Raw genomic sequence first — 24,394 nt, 5'->3', positions numbered from 1 at the left:
TGACTCCAGCGATCAACGGGAGAAGCCGTTTTTTTTTCAAAAACTTTGATTTCTGCCATCTTTTGAAATTGATAAAATAAGAGACACTGATTTGGGGGTGGGGAAGTAATGTGGGATGGAGGAGAAGTGAGGGTGTGAGGTGGCACCGTGGAATATTTAAAACCAATTCCTAGGACATGCTATGAGCCAATGACCATTTGAATTCATTTAATATTAAATCGATATATAGTATTTGATTATTTTGACACAAAACTTGCCGTGAGAAATGAACACACATTCAAATAGCCTGCGATATTTGTTACCCCCATTTTTCAAGTATATGGGGGAAAACAGACAAGAGGCCATAAAATGATGGTTTTAGTGGGTCTATTTGTCCAATTAAAAATTATGCCTTCATATCTACAAACTTTCTAGTATTATATAAATTTTGCAAAATATTGTTAATTGTCTTTAGATTAATACTAAGGCCGGATCCATGAAGTGTAGGTAGGGCTTAAACTAGTAGCAGATTCATTATCTTTGGTACGAGGATGCGAAAAATAATTATACCAACTTAAAGTTTCAAGATGTGACTAATCATTTTTGTTCTCATTGTTTTATTTTCTCAATTGTTCTATTATTTAAAATAAGTCCTTTTTTTATTTATTTTTTCAAAAAACTTCATTTTAAATAAAAATAAATTATTTTATAGTGCCACATAAATGATAAATTATACATTTGAAGAGGATTGTTCTACTGAGCGCTCAAAATGAATGAACGCCAGCATGAGCGACGGCTCCTTTAATCATTTTTCTATCATTTTCTCTTTTGTTTTTTTAGTTTTAAATTATTTTAAATTCTTTTTTCACATTTCTTCACAGATTTGATTCTCCAGCAATATTGAGTGTACGCATAGTTTGTTCATTCCGTACAATTTCATCTGCTCACTTCACTCTTTCTATTAATTATTTCTCCAAATTGAGATTCCATAGCATTTTTTTTTCAAAATCAAATTCCACCACACATCTAATATTGTAATTTCTCACTGCTAATATCTCAATAATCTCATATTTGCAGAGAAATGTAAATCACACACGGAGAAATTGAAATTCCAAAGTTTTTATCTCCAAACACAAATCTAGGTGGAATATAAAATTCCGCAACGTTTTTCTTGAGAACAAATCTAACAGCCATGGGCATTCTAAGTTGTCTGGCAATTGAAAGTAGCATCTGAAAGAAAATAAGAATTGAGTAAGAAAATTTAGGCACAAAATTGGAAGAGGGAATTGCAGAAAAAGAAAGAAAAAAGAATTGATTAAATTGTAGAAGAAAAAAAACGAGGGGAGGCGTAGATAATTGAAGAGGGGAGGCATAGATCACTGTAGAAAGAGACAAAAAAAGGGTAGAGTAGAGAATTGAAGAGGGAAACCGAGAATTGACTAAATAATATGAAGAAAAAAAACAGAAAAAAAGGAAGAGAATCGAAGAAGGGGCGCTCATGCTAGCGCTCATTCATTTTGAGCGCTCAGCAGATCATTACTCTATATTTGAAATTTTGAAATACTAAGTATTTATATTTTGTTAGTTAGGAATATGTATTATGTGGAGTAATAGATATGAATATAGTGAGATGAGTTTTATACTTCCTCCGTCGAATAATAGCAGTCTCATTTGTACATGGCACGGGTTTTAAGAAAGTTTTGAAGTGTGTAATAAATGGCGTGTGATAGTGGAATTTGGGACCCACTTCAATTGTGTTAAACTTTTTATTTTCGTCTTGCATAAAATAGAAGTTGTTTCCAATATTTTGTGTCAGATTGCTAGATTGCTAAACGTATCAATGTCATACATTTTGATGACATTTTTAATTTACTTCTTTCAATAATTTCAAGCATACATTCTGATGACATTTTTAATTCATGCATTCAATAATTTCATGGACATAAAATACAAACTGAAATTAAAATGAAACTTAAACATATACAAACTGAATCGTAATTGGTGCAAATGAGTTTGAATCTGCTCTTTTTACAAGGGGGAACTTAGAATTTCAAAGGGGAATCACTCACCATCCACGATGGATCTTCCAGATCTGGGGTTTCTAGGAGCAGTTTGGGCTGGGATTCAAACCACGAAGGGCCTTCGACCATTGGAGTTTCAGGAACCACGGTGGGACATCGAATAAGACGCCTCCCACGAGTATGTGGGGACATGAGAAAGATGGGTAGCAATAGGAGTCAAGATCGACCCCTCCGAGGTGTCGAAGGTCCACTCCGATATCGGATTCGGACGAGGAAACTGTGGCAGTTGAACACGCTTTCCGTTCGAATTTATCCCATAGATGGGGCTTAGGGTTTCAGAGGGGCTGAGATCCATGTAAGACAGAGTGGGGAGGAGGAGGAGACGGTGGGTAGGATGCCTTTTGTCGGAGGAGGCGGCGGCAGTAGATTAGGGTTCCGAGAGTAGCGAGAGAGAGAGTGAGATAGTGAGAGAAATAAAGATAGACGAGATTGGGGGTGGGGTTTGGGGGGTGTTTATTAATGGCTTTAGTGTAAATAAGTGAGAAGTGGAGGCTAATTTTATTTTCCATATATAGTAAGTAGAACCGGGACTCCTATTCCTGGACGTCCAAAAATGGAAAAACGGGACTCCTATTGTTGGACGGAGGGAGTAATTACTAATTATGATACCTTCCTATTAGTAATTAAACTTGAATTTATTGTAAACAATTACTAAAGTTTACTTTATATTGGCCAGTATTTACCAAAAATAAAATATTTAACGAACACCACCACATGTGAAATAATGTAAAATTAAACTAAGAAAAAGCTAGTGGACTTAAAAACAACATAAGTAATAGTAAAAATTAAATATGAATTGATAACAAAATTAAATTGAAAAAGGATGTGGTTTGTAACACAAAGTTAATTGGAAGAAGAGAAAGACAAAGTGAAAAGGAGAGAGTAAAAAAAGTGAGCTTGAGAAGCGTCTAACTCAAACCTATGCCTTAACAATGAGCACATTTACCACTGGGTCATAGATAGAGGTGCCCAAAGTTTAGGGTTTCGACGGTTAAACGCGAAACCATAACCGTGAGAATTTATTCGAACCAAAAATGTCATTTTTTGAACCGTGATTCAGTTCAGCTTCGGATTTTCGAACCGAAACTGCAAAAAAACGTTGGAAAACTGTTAAATCGAACTGGAACCACCGAAAATTGATGGTTCAAAACCACGAAAAAGCTGCCGAAAAACTGTCGATTCGGAACCGAAACTGAAACCGGCAGTTTTGAAACTGGAACCGTAACCGCAAAACACCCTCACGGTTTGATTCTAGTTCAACAATTTCTAAACCATAACCGCCGATTCCTGAATCATGGACACCCCTAGTTATAGATGAGTTTTGTTATTATAAGACTACATATACTACGCCATCCGTCACACAATATGAGTCACTCTTATTATGGACATGAGTTTTAAGAAATATATAAAGAATAGTGGGTTGGAAAAGTTAGTGGAATATGAGACCCACTTTTTATATTGATTTTATAATAAAATGTGAGTGAAGTGAGTTAGTGGAATATGGACCTACTTGCCATTTGTGATAAAAATGAAGTGTGACTCTTATTATGAGACGGACCAAAATGACAAAGTGTGACTCTTATTGTGGGACGGTGGGAGTATTAAATACTACTATCAAAGTTTTTGGGGTACATACATAATTATTACCCTTTTTCTCATGTGTATACATTACTGGCTTAAACGATTGATTGCTAAATGATGTATTTTGAATTTGTGATATTTGGACGACATTAATTTACCACAACAGCAAACCATGGTAATGTTAATTTGTCGAAAACAATAGAATATTTACATATATAAACACATATTTTGTAAAAAATTTAAATAATGTGTAATATGATAAGTTCACGAGTAATGAAAGTTTGTTATTAGCTGTAATCACTTCAGTTTATTGCGAAATACTACATATATCAACAAAATAGCACAGAACAGTCTATGCAATTCCACTTGTCATCTACTTATTCACTTGAAGATCTTTAAGCGAGGGGTGTACTTTTCAATTCCATTTATACGTGAATATATTTTAGATTAAAGGTCAATTTTGGCCCTAAACATATGGTCAATATACGAATTTAGTACAAAACATTCATTTTTTAAAAACGGGTCCATAACAAATGAAATTCGTGTCGATCCGATCCTTTTTTATGGTCCGTCAATTTCCACGGTCAACTGTTAATTAGTGTTTTGTTGACTGGATTAGCCATTTTTTATTACTGTAACTAATTTTTTATTTTTTTAAAAATTTCTAAAATATTGTAAAATAGAAAACCCTTAAAACAAAAACATGAAAAATATTAATCAAAATCAAATGCTTTTATTCCCCTTCTCTTTAATTTCTTCTTCCCCACACACACCACCAAGAACCTAATTTTCCTCAGTATAAAATACTTCATCCATTTATAAATAAGGGTCCGTTTGGTACACGGAATTGGAATTGGAATTGGAATTGGAATTTAATTGGAATTGGAATTGGAATTGGAAGGAATTGAATTGGAATTCAATTCCAAATCCTTTGTTTGGCAAAATGAAATAATTGATATGGAATTGAATTTAAAAAATTGATTGTGAGTGTGTTGTGTGTGTGCAGTGTGTATGTGTGTGTTGTGTACTGTGTTTGTGATGTGTGTGTATGCACTTTGTGTGTGTGTGCGTTGTGTGTGTTTGAGGATGTGTCTAGTGTGTGGGTAAGAATGTGTGTGTTGTGTGTGTGTGAATGGTGAATGTGTGTACTATGTGTGTGTGTGCAGTGTGTGTGTGTGAATGGTGAATGTGTGTGCAGTGTGTGTGTGAATGTGGGTGTGTGCTGTGTGTGTGTGTGTTTGTGTGTGAGGATGTGTGTAGTGTGTATGTGTGAATATGTGTTGTGTGTGTGTGCGTGTGAACGTGTGTTATGTGTGTGTATGCAATGTGTGTGAGAAATATGCATCGTGTGTGTAATTTAATAAAGATTTGAAATTCCACTATTTTTCATGTGGAATTCAAATTGTGGAATTGGAGGATTTAGAATTGGAATTCAATTCCAAATCCAAGAATTTTTCTAATACCAAACAATGGATTTGGAATTGAAGGTTTCAATTCCAATTCCACACCTCCAATTCCGTATACCAAACGCAACCTAAATACAATTGTATAAGTTTGTTCGATATAAATTTTAAGAAAAGTATAATAAAGTTAAAAATACTCCATAATTTTATGCTAATAAAATATGAATACAATAAATTAATAAAAACATAAAATGAATTGAACATTTAATAGTCAATCTCATAGCATTGAGATATTTAAATGACAGAGAGTAACATTTTGGTTGGGTTTAATACTGTATTAGTATGTCGGCGTGGACAATATTAATTCCACGGGTGTGATGCGTTAGGGTGTCAATATGATGGAGTGATGATTTTGACTGGTAGCTGACCGTATTAATAAGCATAATCCAATCTATGATATGTATTCAGTTTGTCACATGGTGCGTATAGTGTCTAATTTTATTTTATTTTTAAAAGAATTTAGAAGTGAAGCCATGTAATTATAAACAAGAGTAGATACTGTGTGCGTCCGACCATGTTGTCATCGGATCAATTGAAAATCTTTTACAAAACTAATGTTCAATGTGACACATTATATAACAAGTCATTAAGTACTCACAAAAATGAAATACTATGACATTTGTAGTATAGTATGAAATATGAATATGAATTTAAATACGTAGTACAAATCTTAAACTATCACACGGTTTCTTGCTAAAAACAAAACACTTCCAATTTACTAGTATCACATATTCTACAATCCTTTACATGGTTATTCTTGCTGACATAATTTCAATATAATTAAGTACACAGAAATCTATTAACTATAAGATTGAAAATTGTAACATGTCTTGAAAAATACTCCGCTTTATTTGTACTCGTAAATAAAATCACGTGACCAAAACAGTTTGCTAGTCACTTACATTGCATCCACCTACTCACATATCTATCCGATAAATTCAACGACAAAGATAAAATTAAACTACTACTCTTTTTTCCCAACAACCACAGTGTATTAAATCAACAACGTGGTTAGATCACAGAGCGGTGCTTTAGTTTTGATTGATTTCGCGAGTTTCCCAACTCTGCTATGGCTTCCGATGTCGAGCGACCGAGATTTTCCTCCATTTCTAAGGTTCATTTTACCAACTTGATCTTCTTCATTTCATCCATTCTATCGCAATTTTTATATGTGAAGTTGTTTGCTCTTCTTGAAGCAGTTGCTGCTTGTGCCTTTTTTTCCCCCACTAAATGTTGACTTGCTGATTTGAGTTGCTATCCGATAATATGATGCCATAGTTCGCTGTCGTTTTGACGATATTTCTTTTTTCTTATTTTGTAATTGATAGGACGGAACGTCTTCCGGTGAAATTGGTACCGAGCAAGAGCCTCTATTGAAGAATGGAAGCAACGAAGTTGAGGAGTATTCTGTGGTTTCTGCGATTCTTCCGTGAGTTTACAACTTCTCATTAGCTAATAGCTGATTTGGTTTCATAATTTCCATTTGATTATCAAATTTAGGATACATTTTGGCATATCTGGATGTGCTGATTATTTTCGGCTAATTGTTTGATCATGGATCAGGTTTCTGTTCCCCGCTTTTGGAGGACTGCTATATGGTTATGATATTGGAGCTACATCTTCTGCTACTATTTCCATTCAGGTATTGCATATGGGAGGTGGTGGTTTTAAACATAAGACTTCCCACCACTCCCCACAATATTCTAGAACTGATTGGCACATGTGGTTGTAGAGCTCTAGCAGCACAGAATTAACATGACTAGTTGATCTGTAAAACATATTCCTAAATTTACTGATTGGCACACGGGTCCTGTTATTTCTTGGAACTCTTTCATTACAAATTATATGCTAATGTCAATCTGTGTTTCATTCCTGCAGTCAGCCACATTTAGTGGGATCTCATGGTATAACTTGTCTTCTCTGCAAGTTGGTCTAATTGTAAGCAAGCCCGCCCTTCCTGGTTGTTACCTCACACACACTCATACACATATTATATGTCCTCTCCTGTTGGCCAGGGCTTTTCTGTAGCATATTTCTGTTTGGGAAAATCATGTTTTCTGTTTCTGCCTCCTAATTCTGGCAGACCAGTGGCTCACTTTATGGTGCACTGATAGGCTCAATTTTGGCATTTAATGTTGCCGACTTCCTAGGTTAGTATGACTTCAATGTAGACCAAATGATTGGTATTAGTATTGCTCAATACACAATTTGTGGATGAATTGATACTAAACACTGCAGGAAGAAGAAAGGAATTGATTGTTTCTGCTGTTACATACCTTGTTGGTGGTCTTCTTACAGCTTTGGCTCCTAGTTTTACTCTCATGGTGATTGGGCGTTTCATTTATGGAATAGGAATTGGACTGGTAAGATGATCATTCTGCACACCCCCCAAGTGTGTGTATTATGGCTATTATCATATGCAATTATTTCTTGATCATTTCTGCTAATACATCAGAGGAGTTGCTGATAATTGATGACTGCAAGTTCTTTTCTTTTGCACTCATTGTTATGAGACAAGTATCAAGATTTAGTAGATTTCCTAAAAATATACTTGTATATATATCTTCAAATGTAAAGTTTTCTATGAATATGAAACTTACAGAGGAGAAATCATTTTGGGCCCAGAAGTAAGTGACAATCATGCAATAAGAGCACGGTGTTGTATTACTTGAATTTTTTTTGTAACTGACTTCACTTTCCTGCATATATAGGCAATGCATGCTGCACCAATGTACATTGCTGAAACAGCTCCTAGTCAAATACGAGGGCGGCTTATCTCTCTTAAGGAATTCTTCATAGTTCTTGGAATGCTAGTGAGTAAGCCTGCCTTAAATGAAAAGCTCCATACTTAGACAAGCTATTCAATCACATATTATATTTTTTCTTACCATAAACTGAACTTTGTGATATTTAGTTGTAACGTATCCTTACAAACTACTCCTACTTAAGTTCTGTAAATAAGACTTTTGGGGACTTTGTTTAGGTTGGGTATATTGCTGGTAGCCTTTTGGTTGACATTGTCACTGGCTGGAGATACATGTATGGAGTTAGTGTACCTCTATCACTGATAATGGGAGTTGGAATGTGGTGGCTTCCTGCATCTCCTAGATGGATACTTCTACGAGTGGTACAGGGAAAAGGAGATGCTCAGGTTTTAAGAAAAGTTGCCATAGATTGCTTATGTCAATTGCGAGGTGCAGCTATAGGTGAATCAGCTCCTCAGAAAGTGGATGAGATTTTGTCTGAGCTTTCTTACATGCGTGAAGAGCAAGAAGCTACGCTAGCTGAGGTATTCCAGGGTAAGTGCTTGAAAGCACTTATCATTGGTGGTGGGCTAGTCCTCTTTCAGCAGGTATATTGTTCAGAATAAATGGGTTTCAATTTCCAGAAACAAACCTAAGCATGAGCTCATAACTATCTTATCTATTAATGGCAGATTACAGGACAACCAAGTGTGTTGTACTATGCCGCAACAATTTTTCAGGTACTACTTCTGCATCAGCCATGAAAGCTAAACATATGTGGTCGCTAGTACTGAATTCTATGACTTTGCCATATCTCCAACTCTAATAATTTTGGTATCGTAGAGTGCAGGATTTCCTGAAGCATCAGATGCGACTAAGGTGTCTGTTCTACTTGGTTTATTGAAGGTCAGTTTCTGGGATCCTATTCATTGCACTTTCTATTTAATAGTTATAATTATTAATTGAATTTCTTCCTAGCATCTCCTAGTTTGGATTCCACACCACTGCTAGTATTGCTATTGTTCTCTAGGACTATGTTATCACAGTGCTCTCGAGTATGTGCTATATGTTTAAGAGATTTCTGTTTCCTGTTCAGTCTTCTATTCTCCACTATTTACTGTTGTAGTCAATTATTCTTACTTCATACACGTAATCCTGGTATACTCACAAATTGCCTTTCAATTATAGCTGATTATGACGGGGGTGGCCGTTTTGGTTGTTGATAGGCTGGGTAGGAGACCTTTGCTACTTGGAGGTGTATCTGGCATTGTAAGTAATCTCTCCACGTCTTTAATATATTTATATATGATCAAACTTCATAGTACTTTAGTTCTTAGTCATTCTTCCAGTAGTTGTTGGCCTCTTTAGCTTATTGCTGACATACTTGTATCACATGGCAGACTGTATCTCTAGTTCTTCTAGGATCTTATTACTCTTTCCTGGGTGATGTACCTGCTTTGGCAGTTGTTGCTTTGCTCGTATACGTTGGCTGTTACCAGGTAATACCATTTGTGATATTGCATTATTGCCTCAACATTACTTTCTGTGGTCTAAATCAGGTGTTTTTTGGGTCTCAATACTGAGATGTAATAAAACAACTCTCACCTATGGAACTCGCTTTTGTGGGTGTAGAAGTGGTTAAAGCTGCTATCGTAATATCTCAAATGTTTCTGTAATTTCATGCTTCAACGACGGGTGTAATTACCATATTCTGTAAAGGAGCATATTGTGTCTTTGTTTCTTTCAGCCTTTTGTATCCTGTAATGTCAAGTATCAACGTTTTTATTCTGCAGCTATCATTTGGTCCAATTGGTTGGCTGATGATCTCCGAGATTTTCCCGTTGCGTCAAAGGGGACGAGGATTGAGTATCGCTGTTCTCATAAATTTCGGTGCGAATGCACTTGTGGCATTGGCATTTTCTCCACTGCAGGTACACACTGAAGCAATTTTGTCGTTAATATGTACTAGTACTCTCAGATTAGATTGTAAAATCTTGTGTTAACCGTGGTTGCAGGAATTGCTTGGGGCAGGAGCTGTGTTTTTCATCTTCGGAGGAATAGCAATCTTAGCTATTATTTTCATCTTCTTTTACATACCTGAAACAAAGGGGCTTACCTTGGAGGAAATTGAAGCTAAACTCCTCTAGTTTCCACATTTTCATGGATAGCTTCTGTTTTACTATCATGTAAAAGATGCTAGACACTTCTTTCGAATTTTAACCATGTTTTTTACTCTATAAATTAATAAATTAATGGACCCAATATCCAAATAGAATCTTGAACCGTAAAAATATTTCACATTTGTTCTGTATTACTAGTATTTAAAATGAAATATGCACGACTTTTGATTAATTCGGATTTAACTAATTTTGAAAAACATGGCTCGATTTTCAGCCATGATATTTTTATGTGTCCCACCGGCAACATTGTGAACTATTAATTACTATCTTAGAAATCACATGGATGGCAAATTAATAAAACAAAGAGAATGAGTTGTCAATTTTCTTTTAGTTTTCACTTTTCAGATAGTTTTAAGTATTTATTATAATACTAATCAATAGTTCGACACATTTTTTCAATTTTCGAAGTATTTTGTAATATGTTTTATTATATTTATTTAAAATACATTATGAAAATTTCATTAAATATTATTCAATAATAGTACTAGTATTTTTCATGGTTGAGTCAGTGTATATTGACCGAAAATGTAATGATGGTAAATGGCCCTTTGTACTAGTAGATTGTTACTCCATTCGTTGCAAAATTCTTGAGTCTTATTCAATTTATATTGTCTCATTATAATTACGTCATATAACTCTTTTAGTAAAAATTAATGTATATTTCATATATTTTAAGTACTTTATAATCTTCTCTACATTTCTGTCTTTTCAATTGTATATTTATTTATGCCTTTTATTTATTTAGAAAAGTCTCACTTAACCATAAGAAAGGACATACTCCACAATCCACATAACATATAGTAATTGGAAATTTAATTGTTAGATGCCTACTGACTGTGAATTTATATTCAGCACAGCACTTCATATACCCCTTTTCTCTCTTGAACAAAATCGAGCTCCTCTCTACTACACCTCACACTCGACAATGGCGGCATTCGGGAGAAATAATGCATTAACAATGGCGACAAACCTCATGAAAACTCTAACTGGATCTTCGAGGAACCTCAGCGGCATCGTTAGTAGCGAAGTTTCCACCTCTCATACCCAAAAATGGATGCAGGTATCTAATTATACATATGCTGGGGAAATTCGTGTTATTCGTTCGTTTTGTGATGAAAATTTCCGAGTTTTTTTTTATGCTCTTTTCTTATTCCAGTATACGATTGCTTTTATTGGCGCGGGGGCTTTGTTGATGTCGATTTGAATATCTGTAATCGCGAATTTGTTCGTATTGTTTTTTTAAATCTTTTGTTTTATCAATTCAAAGGGACACGAAGGTCGTAGAAAACTCCAGATTTTTTTGTCATGATTATTTAGGTAGATCAATAATTTTTTCTCAAAAAACGGAAGGGCAACTGCAAGATGATGTTAATATTCTGTTTTTCCGGTCCTATATTCCCTCCTAGATTGAGTCTCTGCTACGGTTGCAGATGTTTCTGATTGCCTTCTTCTTGAGTTGACTATATTAGACGAAGAGAGGGCATTATGTATGACACCTGAAGTTTTGCAATCTGGTTTAGAGGAAATTGTCTCTACTGTACGCTATAGAGTGTCTGCACTTGCACTGTTGTCAGTTGATATCCTCGCATATAGACAGGATATCCATGGACTGGTGTATAATTTTTTGGAAATATGAGGAGTGATAAATGAGATCATGGTTTTCCGTTTGTTCCTAGTTTAGGAAAATATGAGAGTGGTATGATCTATTTAGGCTATTGAATGAGAGGACAATAAGAAATGTTTGAGTATTGAGTGGTGTATCCGGTTGAGTAGGCTTTGATGATTAAGATCACACTTGAGTTGGCCATTGATCTCTTCACCAATTACATGAGCGGGCAGTATGCGTGTAATTTACCAATCTACTAGGAAACCGTTTCCTTGCTCTATCTGGGCTAGTGTATAAAAATACGCTTGAAATTTGATTATGATTTGTAGGTATACATAGTTCCATACCCCCCTTAGTCAATTGCTACTTACTTTTAGGTTATAGTAATACTCAAAATTATCTTATAGGTTTCAGAAATTGGCACTCTGCCCCTGGTTTGTTCGCATATTAGCACTTGTGACACATCATCTTCACGAGAAGCAGTAACGCAGTCTCGTATTCTAATTATGGTTTACGGATGCTGACATAGGATACGAGTAAAAAGTCTCCAATGGAGTTGATCAATGAAGTTCCACCAATCAAAGTAGAGGACAGGATTGCTGTTTGTGAAGGAGGTTTGTGTTGCTAATATTTGTTTCTGTCGAGATGCAGAATTTGTTATATATCTGAATTTCCTCCTTTATGAATAGTAAATCAGTGATCATCTTTATAATGTTTTACTAGGTGTCTCACCCTTTTGACTTTACTACAGATAGTAACCCGGCACTGGGTCATCCAATTGAGTTCATATGCCTCGACAAGGACGAGCCAGCTGTGTGCAAGTATTGTGGTTTACGCTATGTGCAAGACCATCATCACTAGACAATGTCTCTGGTTGTGCTGTTTTAAAAGCCAGTCATCCCAGTTGTTATAAGCTGTAATTTTCAGATAACATGGTGTTTGGCATTACTGCCAAGTATTCTTTCTCCTCAAAATAAGGATGCTTTTGCACATTTTGAATGAAACTTTGCTCCTGGAGCATTAACATTTTCTTATATCATTTACATTTGCTTATCAGTTTTCATCATAAGGCCTGGTTTTGTTAAGTGAGTTAATCTTGGTAGAGAATAAAAAAAAATGATACAATGATTTCATTATTGGTGCAAGCACTGTATATAAGCAATGTTGCCAATGGATGCTAAGCTAAGCTACACCAAAACTTCCTCGCTTTAGAGGAAAAAGAATCATATGATTCATGTTTAATTTCAACACAAAAACCATCAAAGGGTGGACTTGGTTAGGTTCTCTTCAGTTCCAGCTAGTTTCTTTCTTTGATGATGCTCTGCAACTTTGTAATTCACCACCTCCCGAAACAGATCGGAATCCAACACACATTTCTCACTACCATACACTGCTGCTTGAACGCTCGCCATAAGCTTGGCGATTTCTCTTCCAGAAAAGCCTTCCGTCTTTGCTGCAGCTTCCCTAATGATTTCATCGTTGAGTCCTTGTATCTCTATTCTATTTTGCTGCTTCCTGAATAACCTGGCAAATAGTCCTGGCTTTCTTGCCCCTGCTTGTGCTATGTACTTATCCAGGTACAAGTTAAGCAACTTGAAACGCTCATCCTCACCGGGTAAAGGAAATTCCAGGACTTCATCGATACGATCTGAAACAGCTGAATCAAGATCACCAGGGCGGTTCGTTGCAAGAGCAAGGACTATATCCTTGGACTGGTCTCCCGTACGGAACAGGAGTGCATTCAGAGCACTCCTCTGAGCTTCACTCATGTAGGTTTTATTCCGCCTGGAGATGTTCAAATGTTAATATGGAAACAATGCTTCATTTAGACTTCGTATTTATACAGATGAAGATTATGGCAAACATAGTTCGACTCACTCGCACAAGAAGGCATCTGCCTCATCAATGAAAAGCAACAAACCCTTGTTAGATTTCTTGGCCCAATCGAACATCTGGTGTATCTTGGTTACAGCTTGAGAGCCCAGTGGCGCAACATCACCTCCAGTCATCAGTGCATAGTCAAGTCCCTATAAGCATAGCACATAGACGATATTAGAAAACGGGCTCACAATAATCACAGTCATGCCTATCTACGGAAAACCCTTGACTTGTGAAATCACACGTGAGATGTGGTGCATGCCAGCCCAATCTATCCTGCCACCGGGAGAATTGCTCGATGACAATAAACAGTGAGTGAGTGAACACACATTTTTTTTGTGTGAGTGCAGTTATATTTCTTAGTGCCTACTTTAAGCTAAAGCAAGAGTGTTGAAATAATTAAAACATCCATCAAGAAGGAAAAAGGTTATGATGCCGCCATACAGATTTGTGGGCAAGCTCCCTAGCAGCCATCGTCTTCCCGGTTCCTGGTGGTCCATAGAAGAGCATGTTTCTATATGGTGCCTTATGAACTTTTGTATGTGCAGTTGAACTAGCCAAATGCTCAATCCGTTTCTGTAGGCGAGGATGTAAGATAACATCCCCAAAACCTTTTCTGGCTTGTGAGCCAGAACCTGTCTTAGCACCTCCGTAAAGGGTGCTTATGCCGTGTGAAAACAGCCCAGACCATGGGTATTTACCCCGTGAAGATTCTCGAATCAGGGATGGTTGTCCTAAGATTCGATCCACATAACTCCAAACCACCCTTGCACCCTCTCTGAAATCCAAATATATATTGCAAGTGTTTAGAAAAGCGCTGAAATAAAACTGAAGATTCCAATGCCAATGTAATAAAACTTCCATTGTCCTTGAAATGTAATGCCCGGAAAAAAAATGCATTTTTACAAAATATGTAAGTCAACAAAATGTTAGAACTGAATTTCTTAAAAGCATCACCCAAACTAAAATGTCGTGCTTGTTAGAAAGTGGCTCTTGCAGAAGAACAATTTAGTCAAATAACGCAAAACCACATATGGCGATAAATGACAAGTGGATTTAAAATGAGAAAAAACATAGATATATAAAAGTTTTGAAATGGGTGTGACACTACTTATTTTGGCAAGACGAGTTTTTTTAAGGCGAAGGTAGACAATATACTGCAAAGGATTTTGAGGTTAACAACTTGACATTCATAAATATAGTACCTTGTCGTATAAACACCTGCTGCTAGAGCTGTTATCCCTCCCACTGCCACGACCATCTTATTCTGATCCGTTAAAATAGCCCGTAACCCTCCTACATTTAAGGGAACATTTGGAGTTGGAGAAGTAACATTAAATGAAATATGCAGCCATCTATTAATGATGACTCAAGGCAAGACAAAAATTAAATAAATGGGAAATATAAGCTTATACTTTCATAAACAAAAACCAACTTGCACTAATTTTATAGTAGTAACTCACAAAAGGTATGAAGTTGATCCCGCACTAAAAGTTCAAAAAGTATATTAGCTTCTAGTAGAATATACAAGCTCTAACAGATGAACAGCAGAGTGTTTGCAACAAAATGAGCAGTGAAACTAAAACTATTTCTAGAAAGGTAAAGATCTGCAGTTTATTCGAGAGAAAAAACCTCCAATGTGATCAAATGCTGTGTTAATAGTAGCAACCCATTTCTCTCGTTCTGCATTTGCACGTTCAACTAGCATTCGTCTGCTGACATCCTCTCCAAGCTTGGCCTCATGGGCTCTTCCCTCTGCTTCAGCCATAGCCCTGACCCTAATAGTTTCACGTTCTATCTCAGCCTTCTCTCTTTCAGTTTGACGACGCTGTGCTTGAATTTGTTCCTCGCTTGCTCGTCTAGCAGCCTCTTGCCTCAAAGCCGATTCCTCTTGCATTTTTACAAGTTCTTGATTTCTACCCCTTTGGTGTTCACCCTCTGCCTGCAAAGCTCCAGATTTACAGGATACTCCTAGAAATCTAATACAGGAAAAACCTAATGCTTCACTGCACGTGAATGTAAAGGATAACATACCTGCATTCTTTTCCTGGCTAATTCGTCTTCGTATCTAGCCATCTGTGATTTTATTTCTGCTTTTTGTTGAGCTAACTTTTTCTGCTCATGGTGGACTATTGATTGTTTCTCCTGGAAAATATAGAAACATTATTCATGTTTCATCCTACAATCTTGTCATTAATGATTGATATTGAAGCATTGAAAAACACCCCAAATCTCTAGTTCTCAGGCCTTGGAAGAGGAAATATTGACGGGTAATGAAAATGCTACTATTCCTAGTTTTGTTCCTTGATTGGTGAAGTATACGCGGGATTCTTTCATAAGAATACTCCATTAAAAGAGTCACAATTTTCATTTAATGAGAATGAGAGTTAAAACCCTCTGAACTCTAAATAAAGCAATGAAGTAACTGTTGCTTAATGAAAAGAATGTGCAAGATTACTTAGTGAATAACAAAGAAAAAGCTCAACAACATACACTCTCATTCATATTCCTGCTCAAATAAACACAATACTACTTGTTTAACAGGAGATTCGATCTCAATTTTACCAGCTAAAATGCCATCATGCCGAGAAAGACATGCAATGTGGTAGGAAATACACTCACTATTAAATTTAAACATGAAATCTTGTTCTTCCAAATGATTCACAACAATTAATCTTTACTCAATCTAAATTATGATAAATGCCAGTTATGAAAAGAAGAAAAAAAACTGGAAATCAAATAATTAAGAACAAGGTTAATTTTAAACTGGAAGCAAACAGTGCGACGAGACTTACAGATTCGGCTTGAGCTTGAATTGTCTTGAATTCCGTAGCTTTTGAGCTTAATTCTTGCAGTTTCGTTTCTTCTCGCTTTTTCATAAACTCAAACGCCTAAGCCAAAAAAAATCCCCAATCAAACAGCTTAACTAATCTAATCCGGGAACCGAAAAAAATGGGAAACTTCCAAACCTTCTTAGCACCATGCTGAGAGCTGGCAACCTCCTTCAAAGCATCGACGCCCCTCTCCAAAGCCTCCGGGTCGAATCCGGCTGAAGTCGTTCTCGGATTATTATTGCGAACCCGTTGTGGCTCGTCTGCCGCTGGCTCAGGAGTCCCCGACTCAGCCGCGGGAGGCGAATTATAGAATGGCAAAAAACTGGGGCGTCCATCTGCGTGGGCTTCGTCGACGCCGAAGGCAGCGTAGGTTAGCGCGGCTGAAATCCAGGATGCACAATTTTTTGCCATAATCTCAACAGAGATTTTAATTACTTAATTAGAAAGGTCTATTTCGTGGTTTTGATGCATAAATAGGAAGTGAATTAAGAGTGAGTAATAGTTTCTTGACTGATAAGAAAATAGAGCATTGGCGGAGACGCCATTGGAGGTGGTGAGGAAGAGAAACTTCAGGGTTTATGTAGGGTTTCCGGTTTTTTTTTTTGAAAAATGACGGTTCATTTAAGCCGGTTTAGGTTTACATTCCAGTCAAATCCGGTCTAGCTAATAGTAACTCAACTTTTTATAACTTTTCTAAAAAAATAGTTTTACACACTTTCAATTACTAGCTGCGTGTATAAAAGGTCAAAAACTCAAGCGTGTTAATGTGTGTTTGTCAATGATGAATTCCAGATGTACAAGTCTCTCAGAGGAATGGAGTGTTGTGCGTTGCGGTCTGCCTCCTTTACTGGTAAAATCCCAACTTCATGGCTCTGAATTTGTCCACTTGAGTCTTGCATAGTGAGTATTATTGTTACATTTACATCTTGCATTTGAATTTTTGGTATAGGTGCATCTTCCGCATTTGTTGTTTATGTTGTTCTCCTTGCAGGTTTTTATGGTGAAATGTACTCCCTCCGTCCCAAGATAAGTGACCTACTTCTTTTGGGCACGGAATTTAAGGAATGATATTTAAATAAGTTAAAGTGGAGAGAGTAAAGTATGAGAGAGGGAAAAGTAGAGGAGAGAAGAGAGAATAAAGTAGGTGGAGAATAAAGTAAGAGAGATGACTTTTTGCTAAAAATGGAAATAGGTCACTTATAGTGGGACACCCAAAAAGGAATACAAGTCACTTATCTTGGGACGGAGGGAGTATAATTTTTTCATGTAGTACTCTATATGAATATTAGGTTGGTGGCAGCTTTTATTCATTTGTCTTTCCTGGACGTGATATGGGTGGTAGCAGCTACACGGGAAGTAGGCGATGCGGGTTATACTATTAGGGTATGCAACTAGTAGTTTTTTTTCCGGCTAAATGCATGCATATTGGTATGTATATTCCATGCTATTTTGTTGTATCTTTGTTGATGATTTTGATCGATTTGGCTATCTTCTAATATATATTTATACATTATTTTTATTGACATGTGTTTGTGATTGATATAGATCTAAAAGTGATTTAAATGATATGTGATTTGTGTGCAATTTTTAGTTTATAAACTTATTTGGTTATATAAGTTTTTATTGGTACAATAAATTGTTCTTGTATAAATTTGTGATTTTAGAACTTGAAATAATAATATTGTTTTTCATTCAGTGTATGTGTTATTATTTTTTCTTTGTTTGATTTTATACTTTTTAATAAGTATTTTTTATTTTATATATTTATGATTTCAGATTTCATACAATGATATTTTTATGAATTTATAAAATTATTTTACAGTATAAAATAAGTTTAAACAAAAAAAAAAATGGGTCGTGCATCGCACGTGGGTGATACTAGTTTAAATAAACATCTAGTATGTCGGTTATATAACGAGATTATGATTTTATATTTGATTTTAGCCGCTAATATCATAAATATAAAATACTTTTTCATTTTCTTAAAATTTATTTTATAAAAATGTCACACTTAATTAGCTATATTTACATTTAGGGGTATGTTAATATTCTTCTAAGGATAGAAAACACGGTGAATCACGACCAGAGGAGATTAAAGAAGCAGGAAAGAAAGGGAAAAACAACAAAACTCGACCCAAAGCTCGAAATAAATGGAATAGCTCGAATAGAAAATCAGAGTATCATTTCAATCAACAACTCGAAAAGAATAATATCTCAACAATACATGATGACCTCAAAAGAAATAACATTCAACGGAAGCATTTCGAGAGTAGAATAATGCTATGTATAAAGACACAGCATATTCTGAACATTTGATAGACATTCTTCACTTTTATGCTCAACACCCACCATGCTCGTCACCGCTTAACCTGCATATAAGGAAAACCCGAGATTCACTCAATGGTGGCATGACATAACTGTTTTTATAAAATTGTTTTGGCATTTGTTCACTGAGTACATCAAGTACTCAGCCCTGTATATGTTTTCCTTATGTGCAGGTTGAGCGGTGACGAGCGCGGTGGGTGTTGAACATAAAAGTAAAGAATGCCTATCAAATGTTATGTTGTGTCTTCATACATAGCATTATTCTACTCTTGAAATGCTTCCGCTGAATGTTATCTCTTTTGAGGTCATATATTGTTGAGATATTATTCTTTTCGAGTTGTTGATTGAAATGATACTCTGATTTTCTATTCGAGATATTCCATTTATTTCGACAGGAGCAGAATGGAGCATGAGCAGATTATTTTAAAGTCTTATTCAAGGGCAAAAGCGTCTAATTACCAGAAGGATACCCTAGGGATCAGAGCCTCACATATATAAAGAGTCCAATTTTGAAGAACAAGGGAGCCACTTCTACACACACTCTTAGCTCAAGCTCTTGTTCCGTTCCTTAGTTCTGCACTTCAAAACCCTTATTTCACTTGCTGCGCACTTGGAGATGGAGTGATTCCGGCTACCGTGGTGGTTCATCGTTGTTTTGCTGCTGTGTAACACCGCCTTGTGAAGGCGAAGAAACAATGTTTACTTGCTTTGTTTAGTTTACTTTCGGTTTCAAGTACTTGTTGGTTTTTGGTTTCATAACTCTAGTTCTTGCTTTGATCTACTGGATTCGAACTTAGTTCTCGTTATTATGGAAGTTTATGTTGGTTTTTATTGGATCTCGTTGAGTTGATGTTTATTTCTTGCTTTCAGCTTTCGTTCTTGTTGATTGTTTGATGTTTGGAGCTGAAATCTGTTGGTTTGTTGATGGAGGTTGTGGATTTACGTATGGAGATGTTTGAATTTGTTGAATCGTGGTGGATTTGAGTTGGAGTTTCGTAGATCTGGTGTTTGCTGTTTACGTCTTGCATGATTATGGCTATTTACTTTCTGTTTCTGCATCCTCTAGGTCCAGTAGCGTAGATCTGTTAGTTTAGGCTTTAATTTCTCGTTTTAAGTTTAGATCTGAAGTTTGCTCTGTTTTCATGGTGTTTAATGCTCTGTTTTACCTGCTATTCTCGTTTGATTCCCGAAGAAGATGAAGTTTGTTGGTAGTTAGAACCAGATCTGCTTTTGTCAATACTTTCTGCATGTTCTCCAGACCCTGTCAGTACTTTCTGCATGTCTTTTTACTTTTCTGCATGCTTTTCCAGACCCTGGTAGTTTAAGGAAACTTGTCCCCACTGTTTGCTTTGTCTCTGTTTGTCCAAATTAGGAAAGTTCGTCTAGTTAAGTTAACTCCAGTTGTCTTAGAACTTTCAAATATTTCATTTCTCTAAGTCATGCATGTTCCGTATGTTCTCATTTCTTAGACCCAGTAGGTAGAGTAAAGTAGTTTAAGTCTCTCAGACCCAGTAGATCTAGTACTCGACCCATAAAATTGCATGGCAGTAGCCAACCACCCTTTCCCAAAACATCCTCAAATGCAGTTTCGTAACACAATCGTCCTCGTGGGATCGATCATTTACTTCCCTGTGCTAGTTGTAGTATAGTGGGTTGAGGTTTTTGAAGAAATAGAGTGCATCCAACGACCCATGTCTGATAGTTTCATGATCTTCTAGCCTTTGTGAACTAGTTGAATCCTCTGGACCTGTTAGATCGAGAGATATCACACACCGCACTGCACGCATTTCTATAGCTCTTCATCTCCACTTTAACTATTTATTACTATCATTTTTTCAAAACGAGTGTAGAAAATGAAAGTGCTCTATTTTTCGTGGACGGATGGAGTATTAGACAAAAGTAATAAATTCATGGGGTGACTAATAAACATAAATATCCTAGCCAGTTTGTCCATTATTCTAGGTGGGTTAGATAGACCACAAGGAATTTATGATATTAGACAAAAATAATAAATTCATGGGCTGACTAATAAACATAAATTTCCTAGCCTGTTTGTCCATCCTATATATTTTCGTAAGTAATGTTTAGTTATATTATAATTCAAAATTGACAAATTATTGGATGCAAGTGGTACCATAATAAGGATTCAAATTGATTATTTATATATGCAACACGTCAATAAGGAGTAATGACAAATTAATCGGACCTAACTTCACATTCCTCCACCTACCCAACTAATTTTCCTAACACTGAATTTAGAATAAAATAAAGTAAATCAATTAGTAGTATAATTCTTATAATCTCTACACAAATATAGGGAGTAATTAAATTGAATTTAGTAATTAAAGGACATGAAAAATGAAGTTAGGTATATCAGTTAATTTTCAATTTTCACATGTCCAAAAACCGTCTGCGACAAGCGGCTGAGCAGAGCCGCTTCCAACTCCTTCCCCAGCTGCGACGCCCCTGACAGAACCATCCCAATCGAGCTCAGGTCGAAGTAATCCACCAATGAAATTATTAGTGACATAGATGTTTCTTATTTTTATTAGTTTGATGGTAGAACATGACGCAGAATTATTTCACCTATTGACATAGATCAATAAAACAGTCATTTTCATGATAATAAAATAGTCATTTTCAGCCTTAATTCAACGGGCCCTTGCCCATTAAACGAGTCACACATAAAATTTAACCAATAAATCAAACACTACATTGGGCCATTAAATGCACTATGAATGCCCCTATCTACCAATTCAAACACACCCTTATTTTATAAAATATTAACCCTCTCAATCTCAACTCCTCTTTGTAGTGAAAAGATATCTCCTTTAACGCAACCAGAAATTGAAGATGTACGGAACAATATCCGATGAGAAGACGGTTGTCGTACCGGCAACCGAAGCGTGGAAGCTCTGCAGCACTCTCTAGCTCCCCAAAATGGTGAAGGAAGCCCTCCCCGACCTCATCGGCCGGATCAACGTTGTCCAAGGCGACGGCGGCGCCGGAACCATTCTCGAGCTCATTTTCCATCCAGGTACCATCCACCTTCAATTTCAATTAAATTCCGCTAGATTGATGTAATTATCCGAATTAATTTAATTGATTAATTGAGCATGGATGGTAGGGGGATTGAAGTTGTGCAAGGAGAAATTCATGGTGGTAGATCACGAGAAGCGTGTGAAGGAGGTAGAAGTGGTGGAAGGTGGATTTCTGGATCTAGGGTTCACTCTGTATCGTGTGAGATTCAAAGTGATAGAGGTGGAGGGAAACGAGAAGCAATGTATAATTCGATATGGGATCGAGTACGAGCTCAAAGAGGAAGCTGCAGCGAATGTTGCGCTCATTGCCATTCAACCACTCATCGCCATCGTGCAACACTCTATTCAGTATTTGCTCCACAACACTGGCAATTGATCTACTATTAGCCGCAACAATGACAATTGATCTACTATTAACTTGGGGCTGTGTGTTTTACTTTCATGTTTACTAATAAATTTCTATCCTCTTACTATATATCTTTGTATTTTATTTTCTCTTTTCCATGTTTTTAATAACAACAATCAATATGAATCTTCATATTTTATCAATTCATAATTATGAAATCTTGAAAAAGCCGCCACAAGAAAATCCTACTCTCTTCGTTAGCTATTAAACATCACACTTTATCCCGCCACGAATTTTAAAAAATGTTAATAGAAAGTGAATTGAAAAAATTAATGGAATGTGAGCCACACTCTTATGGTTGAGGGATGGTTGCAAATTACAAATTAAGAAGTACGATTCATGATTTGGGGTCCACAGATGAAAATTTAGCCCGATTTGTTGCGGGGGAGGGTGAAGGGGTTGGTAGCGGAAGCGTGCATTAATTGATTACATAATAATCCTGATCTATTTAGCAGATTAATTAGACAAATTCTATTCGTGTAATTATCACATGTATCATGCTCATAGCTCAAATAAATCATGCTTTATATTAATTAAAACCTAAAACATGCTTTTCTACGGTTTAGCTATTTTACCTTGATGATTCTCCAAAGAATCGCAGATAGCTAGCGCCTTCTCCACGTGAAGATCTTCAGTACTAAACCCCAGATCTTCTGTCTGGTTTCCGGACTGTAAACTGATATCAGGGTGGCTGATCTCACCAGTATACTAGGACTTAAATAAAGAAGACGAAAAACCTTTCCCACGAAGGAGAAAAATCGTCCCTCACAGTGTAGGAGAGGGGGACGAAAATTTTGATTAGAAAATAAGTGTATTTTCTGTTTCCTTTATTCTCCTATTTATATTAAGTCACATATTGGGCCCAGACAGGGATCTATGAAGGTTTTGAATATGGGCTCCTCCAATTAGCTTTTTACTACTAATTAAATTAAACCCAATTTAATATAAGCTTATAATTGGAATATTACGAGCAGCCACTACAAAAGTAATATTGCACTCCCCATCCAAATCCAAAAGTATAAGTAATCTGGGTTTCCATTGCTTGTTATTTAGATCGAGAGATATCACACACCGCACTGCACGCATTTCTATAGCTCTTCAAATGGCGCCGTTGCCGGGGATGGATGGTGTTATTTGTGTGTTTGCGAATGTTTTGGTGTAAATAGTGTACTTATTTTGTTTTTTTAGTTTATGAGCAGGGGCTCCAGGTTCGGATACTGGAACAACTCACCTGGTTGGAGAAGTGCCCAGACAAGTTGGCGGGTCAAGGAAACCATATTTCCAGTTACCACCAGATCAGGGCTTACAACCGGAGATCCAGTTCACCTGAGCTCAGAGAGTGACGAGGAACCCACCCCGACAGTTAAGGAGGAACCAGAGTCAACCTCAGAAACAGAGGAAAAAGGTGTTGGCGATATGGCCAACGCAGGCGACGATGACCCGGAGATCGGCTCGTTCACTGCCCATTTAGATGGTGAGCCTGCCCAGGCTATCATCTCTGCCCAACGCCAGAGGGCGATCGACATCAAAACGAACGTGCTGGGCGTTCTACCCAATTTCTCGGGTCGGAGGAATGAATGTCCATACGAATTCCTCAACGAATTCAGTAAGTTTTGCAGTATTCAGAAGAGGCCCAACGATACAACAGAGGAGGATTACCGCCTACGCGCGATCTCGTATGCGCTGAAGGGAGACGCTAACACTTGGCTGTTAAGGTTGCCACCAGACTCAATTCATAGATGGAAGGATTTCAAGTTGGAATTCCTGGATTACTTTTTCCCTTCTAACAAAACGAATGCTCTTAAGAAGTGATCCAGGAATGCAAGCAAGACTATGATGAATCGTTGAGTCAATATTGGTCTAGATTTAAGGGACTGCTCGATGCTTGCCCGAACGACAGGATGACGGAAGCTGAAACCTACTATCTGTTCTATGAATGGGCAAAACTTGAGTCTAAAGACCTGATGAATACCGCTAGTGGAGGAAATTTCACCAAGAGGAAGGTGAGCGAAGCCCGAGAGATCCTGGGAAGATTAATTGATGAAAATAAGGCATACGATTCACCTCGTACCATCCTAAGGAGATGAAGTGTAGATGCAGTAATGCTGCAAAGTGAAGAAAAATTGGATGCTCGAGTAGACGCAAGGATGGATGTTAAAATGGAGCAGCTGGAGAAGACTATTCTAACCGCCTTGGGGAAGAACAACTCACCAGAAAAAGATAAACAAGCACTGGGTCCAGAGGATGGATACAATTGTTATGGACCTCAAGGAGAG

General features: G+C 36.8%; 4 protein-coding genes across 4 annotated transcripts; 3 read left to right on the top strand and 1 right to left on the bottom strand.

Moving 5' to 3' along the window:
• Nucleotides 1-6,031: 6,031 nt before the first annotated feature.
• LOC125207628 (Major facilitator superfamily protein) lies at nt 6,032-10,123 on the top strand. Its single transcript, XM_048107048.2, has 14 exons — nt 6,032-6,218; nt 6,433-6,533; nt 6,668-6,746; nt 6,983-7,042; nt 7,188-7,254; nt 7,343-7,467; nt 7,816-7,917; nt 8,088-8,456; nt 8,541-8,588; nt 8,692-8,754; nt 9,037-9,117; nt 9,249-9,347; nt 9,642-9,779; nt 9,864-10,123. Exons 1-14 carry the CDS (start codon nt 6,174-6,176, stop codon nt 9,993-9,995), a joined length of 1,509 nt encoding a protein of 502 aa, XP_047963005.2. The 5' UTR covers nt 6,032-6,173; the 3' UTR covers nt 9,996-10,123.
• A 737-nt stretch (nt 10,124-10,860) lies between these two features.
• On the top strand, nt 10,861-12,668 carry LOC125205842 (NADH dehydrogenase [ubiquinone] iron-sulfur protein 6, mitochondrial-like). Its single transcript, XM_048104997.2, has 3 exons — nt 10,861-11,088; nt 12,164-12,248; nt 12,386-12,668. Exons 1-3 carry the CDS (start codon nt 10,954-10,956, stop codon nt 12,493-12,495), a joined length of 330 nt encoding a protein of 109 aa, XP_047960954.1. The 5' UTR covers nt 10,861-10,953; the 3' UTR covers nt 12,496-12,668.
• A 73-nt stretch (nt 12,669-12,741) lies between these two features.
• On the bottom strand, nt 12,742-16,909 carry LOC125205841 (uncharacterized). The gene is made up of 8 exons (XM_048104994.2): nt 16,482-16,909; nt 16,308-16,403; nt 15,547-15,657; nt 15,145-15,454; nt 14,718-14,808; nt 13,957-14,290; nt 13,513-13,661; nt 12,742-13,419 (listed from the first exon to the last, which is right to left on the bottom strand). The coding sequence occupies exons 1-8, from the start codon at nt 16,755-16,757 to the stop codon at nt 12,894-12,896; spliced, it is 1,893 nt and encodes a 630-aa protein (XP_047960951.2). The 5' UTR covers nt 16,758-16,909; the 3' UTR covers nt 12,742-12,893.
• Nucleotides 16,910-21,467: 4,558 nt separating this feature from the next.
• Nucleotides 21,468-22,261, top strand: LOC148923350 (norbelladine synthase-like). Its single transcript, XM_089059883.1, has 2 exons — nt 21,468-21,708; nt 21,799-22,261. Exons 1-2 carry the CDS (start codon nt 21,612-21,614, stop codon nt 22,086-22,088), a joined length of 387 nt encoding a protein of 128 aa, XP_088916009.1. The 5' UTR covers nt 21,468-21,611; the 3' UTR covers nt 22,089-22,261.
• The last annotated feature ends 2,133 nt before the right edge of the window (nt 22,262-24,394 follow it).

The sequence above is a fragment of the Salvia hispanica genome, chromosome 6 (assembly GCF_029641045.1).
Source record: "Salvia hispanica isolate PSC_SH4W2 chromosome 6, Shi_PSC_v1, whole genome shotgun sequence".
NCBI classification, from domain to species: Eukaryota; Viridiplantae; Streptophyta; class Magnoliopsida; order Lamiales; family Lamiaceae; genus Salvia; species Salvia hispanica.
This window is presented reverse-complemented; position numbering and strand designations above follow the sequence as displayed.

Coding starts and splice junctions, on each gene's coding strand:
- LOC125207628 (XM_048107048.2), top strand. CDS start 6,174: ATGGCTTCCGATGTCGAGCGACCGAGATTTTCCTCCATTTCTAAG. Junction 7,255..7,342: donor TAATGTTGCCGACTTCCTAG/GTTAGTATGACT, acceptor TAAACACTGCAG/GAAGAAGAAAGGAATTGATT. Junction 8,457..8,540: donor GGCTAGTCCTCTTTCAGCAG/GTATATTGTTCA, acceptor TATTAATGGCAG/ATTACAGGACAACCAAGTGT.
- LOC125205842 (XM_048104997.2), top strand. CDS start 10,954: ATGGCGGCATTCGGGAGAAATAATGCATTAACAATGGCGACAAACCTC. Junction 11,089..12,163: donor ATACCCAAAAATGGATGCAG/GTATCTAATTAT, acceptor ATGCTGACATAG/GATACGAGTAAAAAGTCTCC. Junction 12,249..12,385: donor GATTGCTGTTTGTGAAGGAG/GTTTGTGTTGCT, acceptor ACTTTACTACAG/ATAGTAACCCGGCACTGGGT.
- LOC125205841 (XM_048104994.2), bottom strand. CDS start 16,757: ATGGCAAAAAATTGTGCATCCTGGATTTCAGCCGCGCTAACCTACGCT. Junction 14,809..15,144: donor AGCATTTGATCACATTGGAG/GTTTTTTCTCTC, acceptor CCTTAAATGTAG/GAGGGTTACGGGCTATTTTA. Junction 13,420..13,512: donor GCAGATGCCTTCTTGTGCGA/GTGAGTCGAACT, acceptor GAACATCTCCAG/GCGGAATAAAACCTACATGA.
- LOC148923350 (XM_089059883.1), top strand. CDS start 21,612: ATGGTGAAGGAAGCCCTCCCCGACCTCATCGGCCGGATCAACGTTGTC. Junction 21,709..21,798: donor CGAGCTCATTTTCCATCCAG/GTACCATCCACC, acceptor CATGGATGGTAG/GGGGATTGAAGTTGTGCAAG.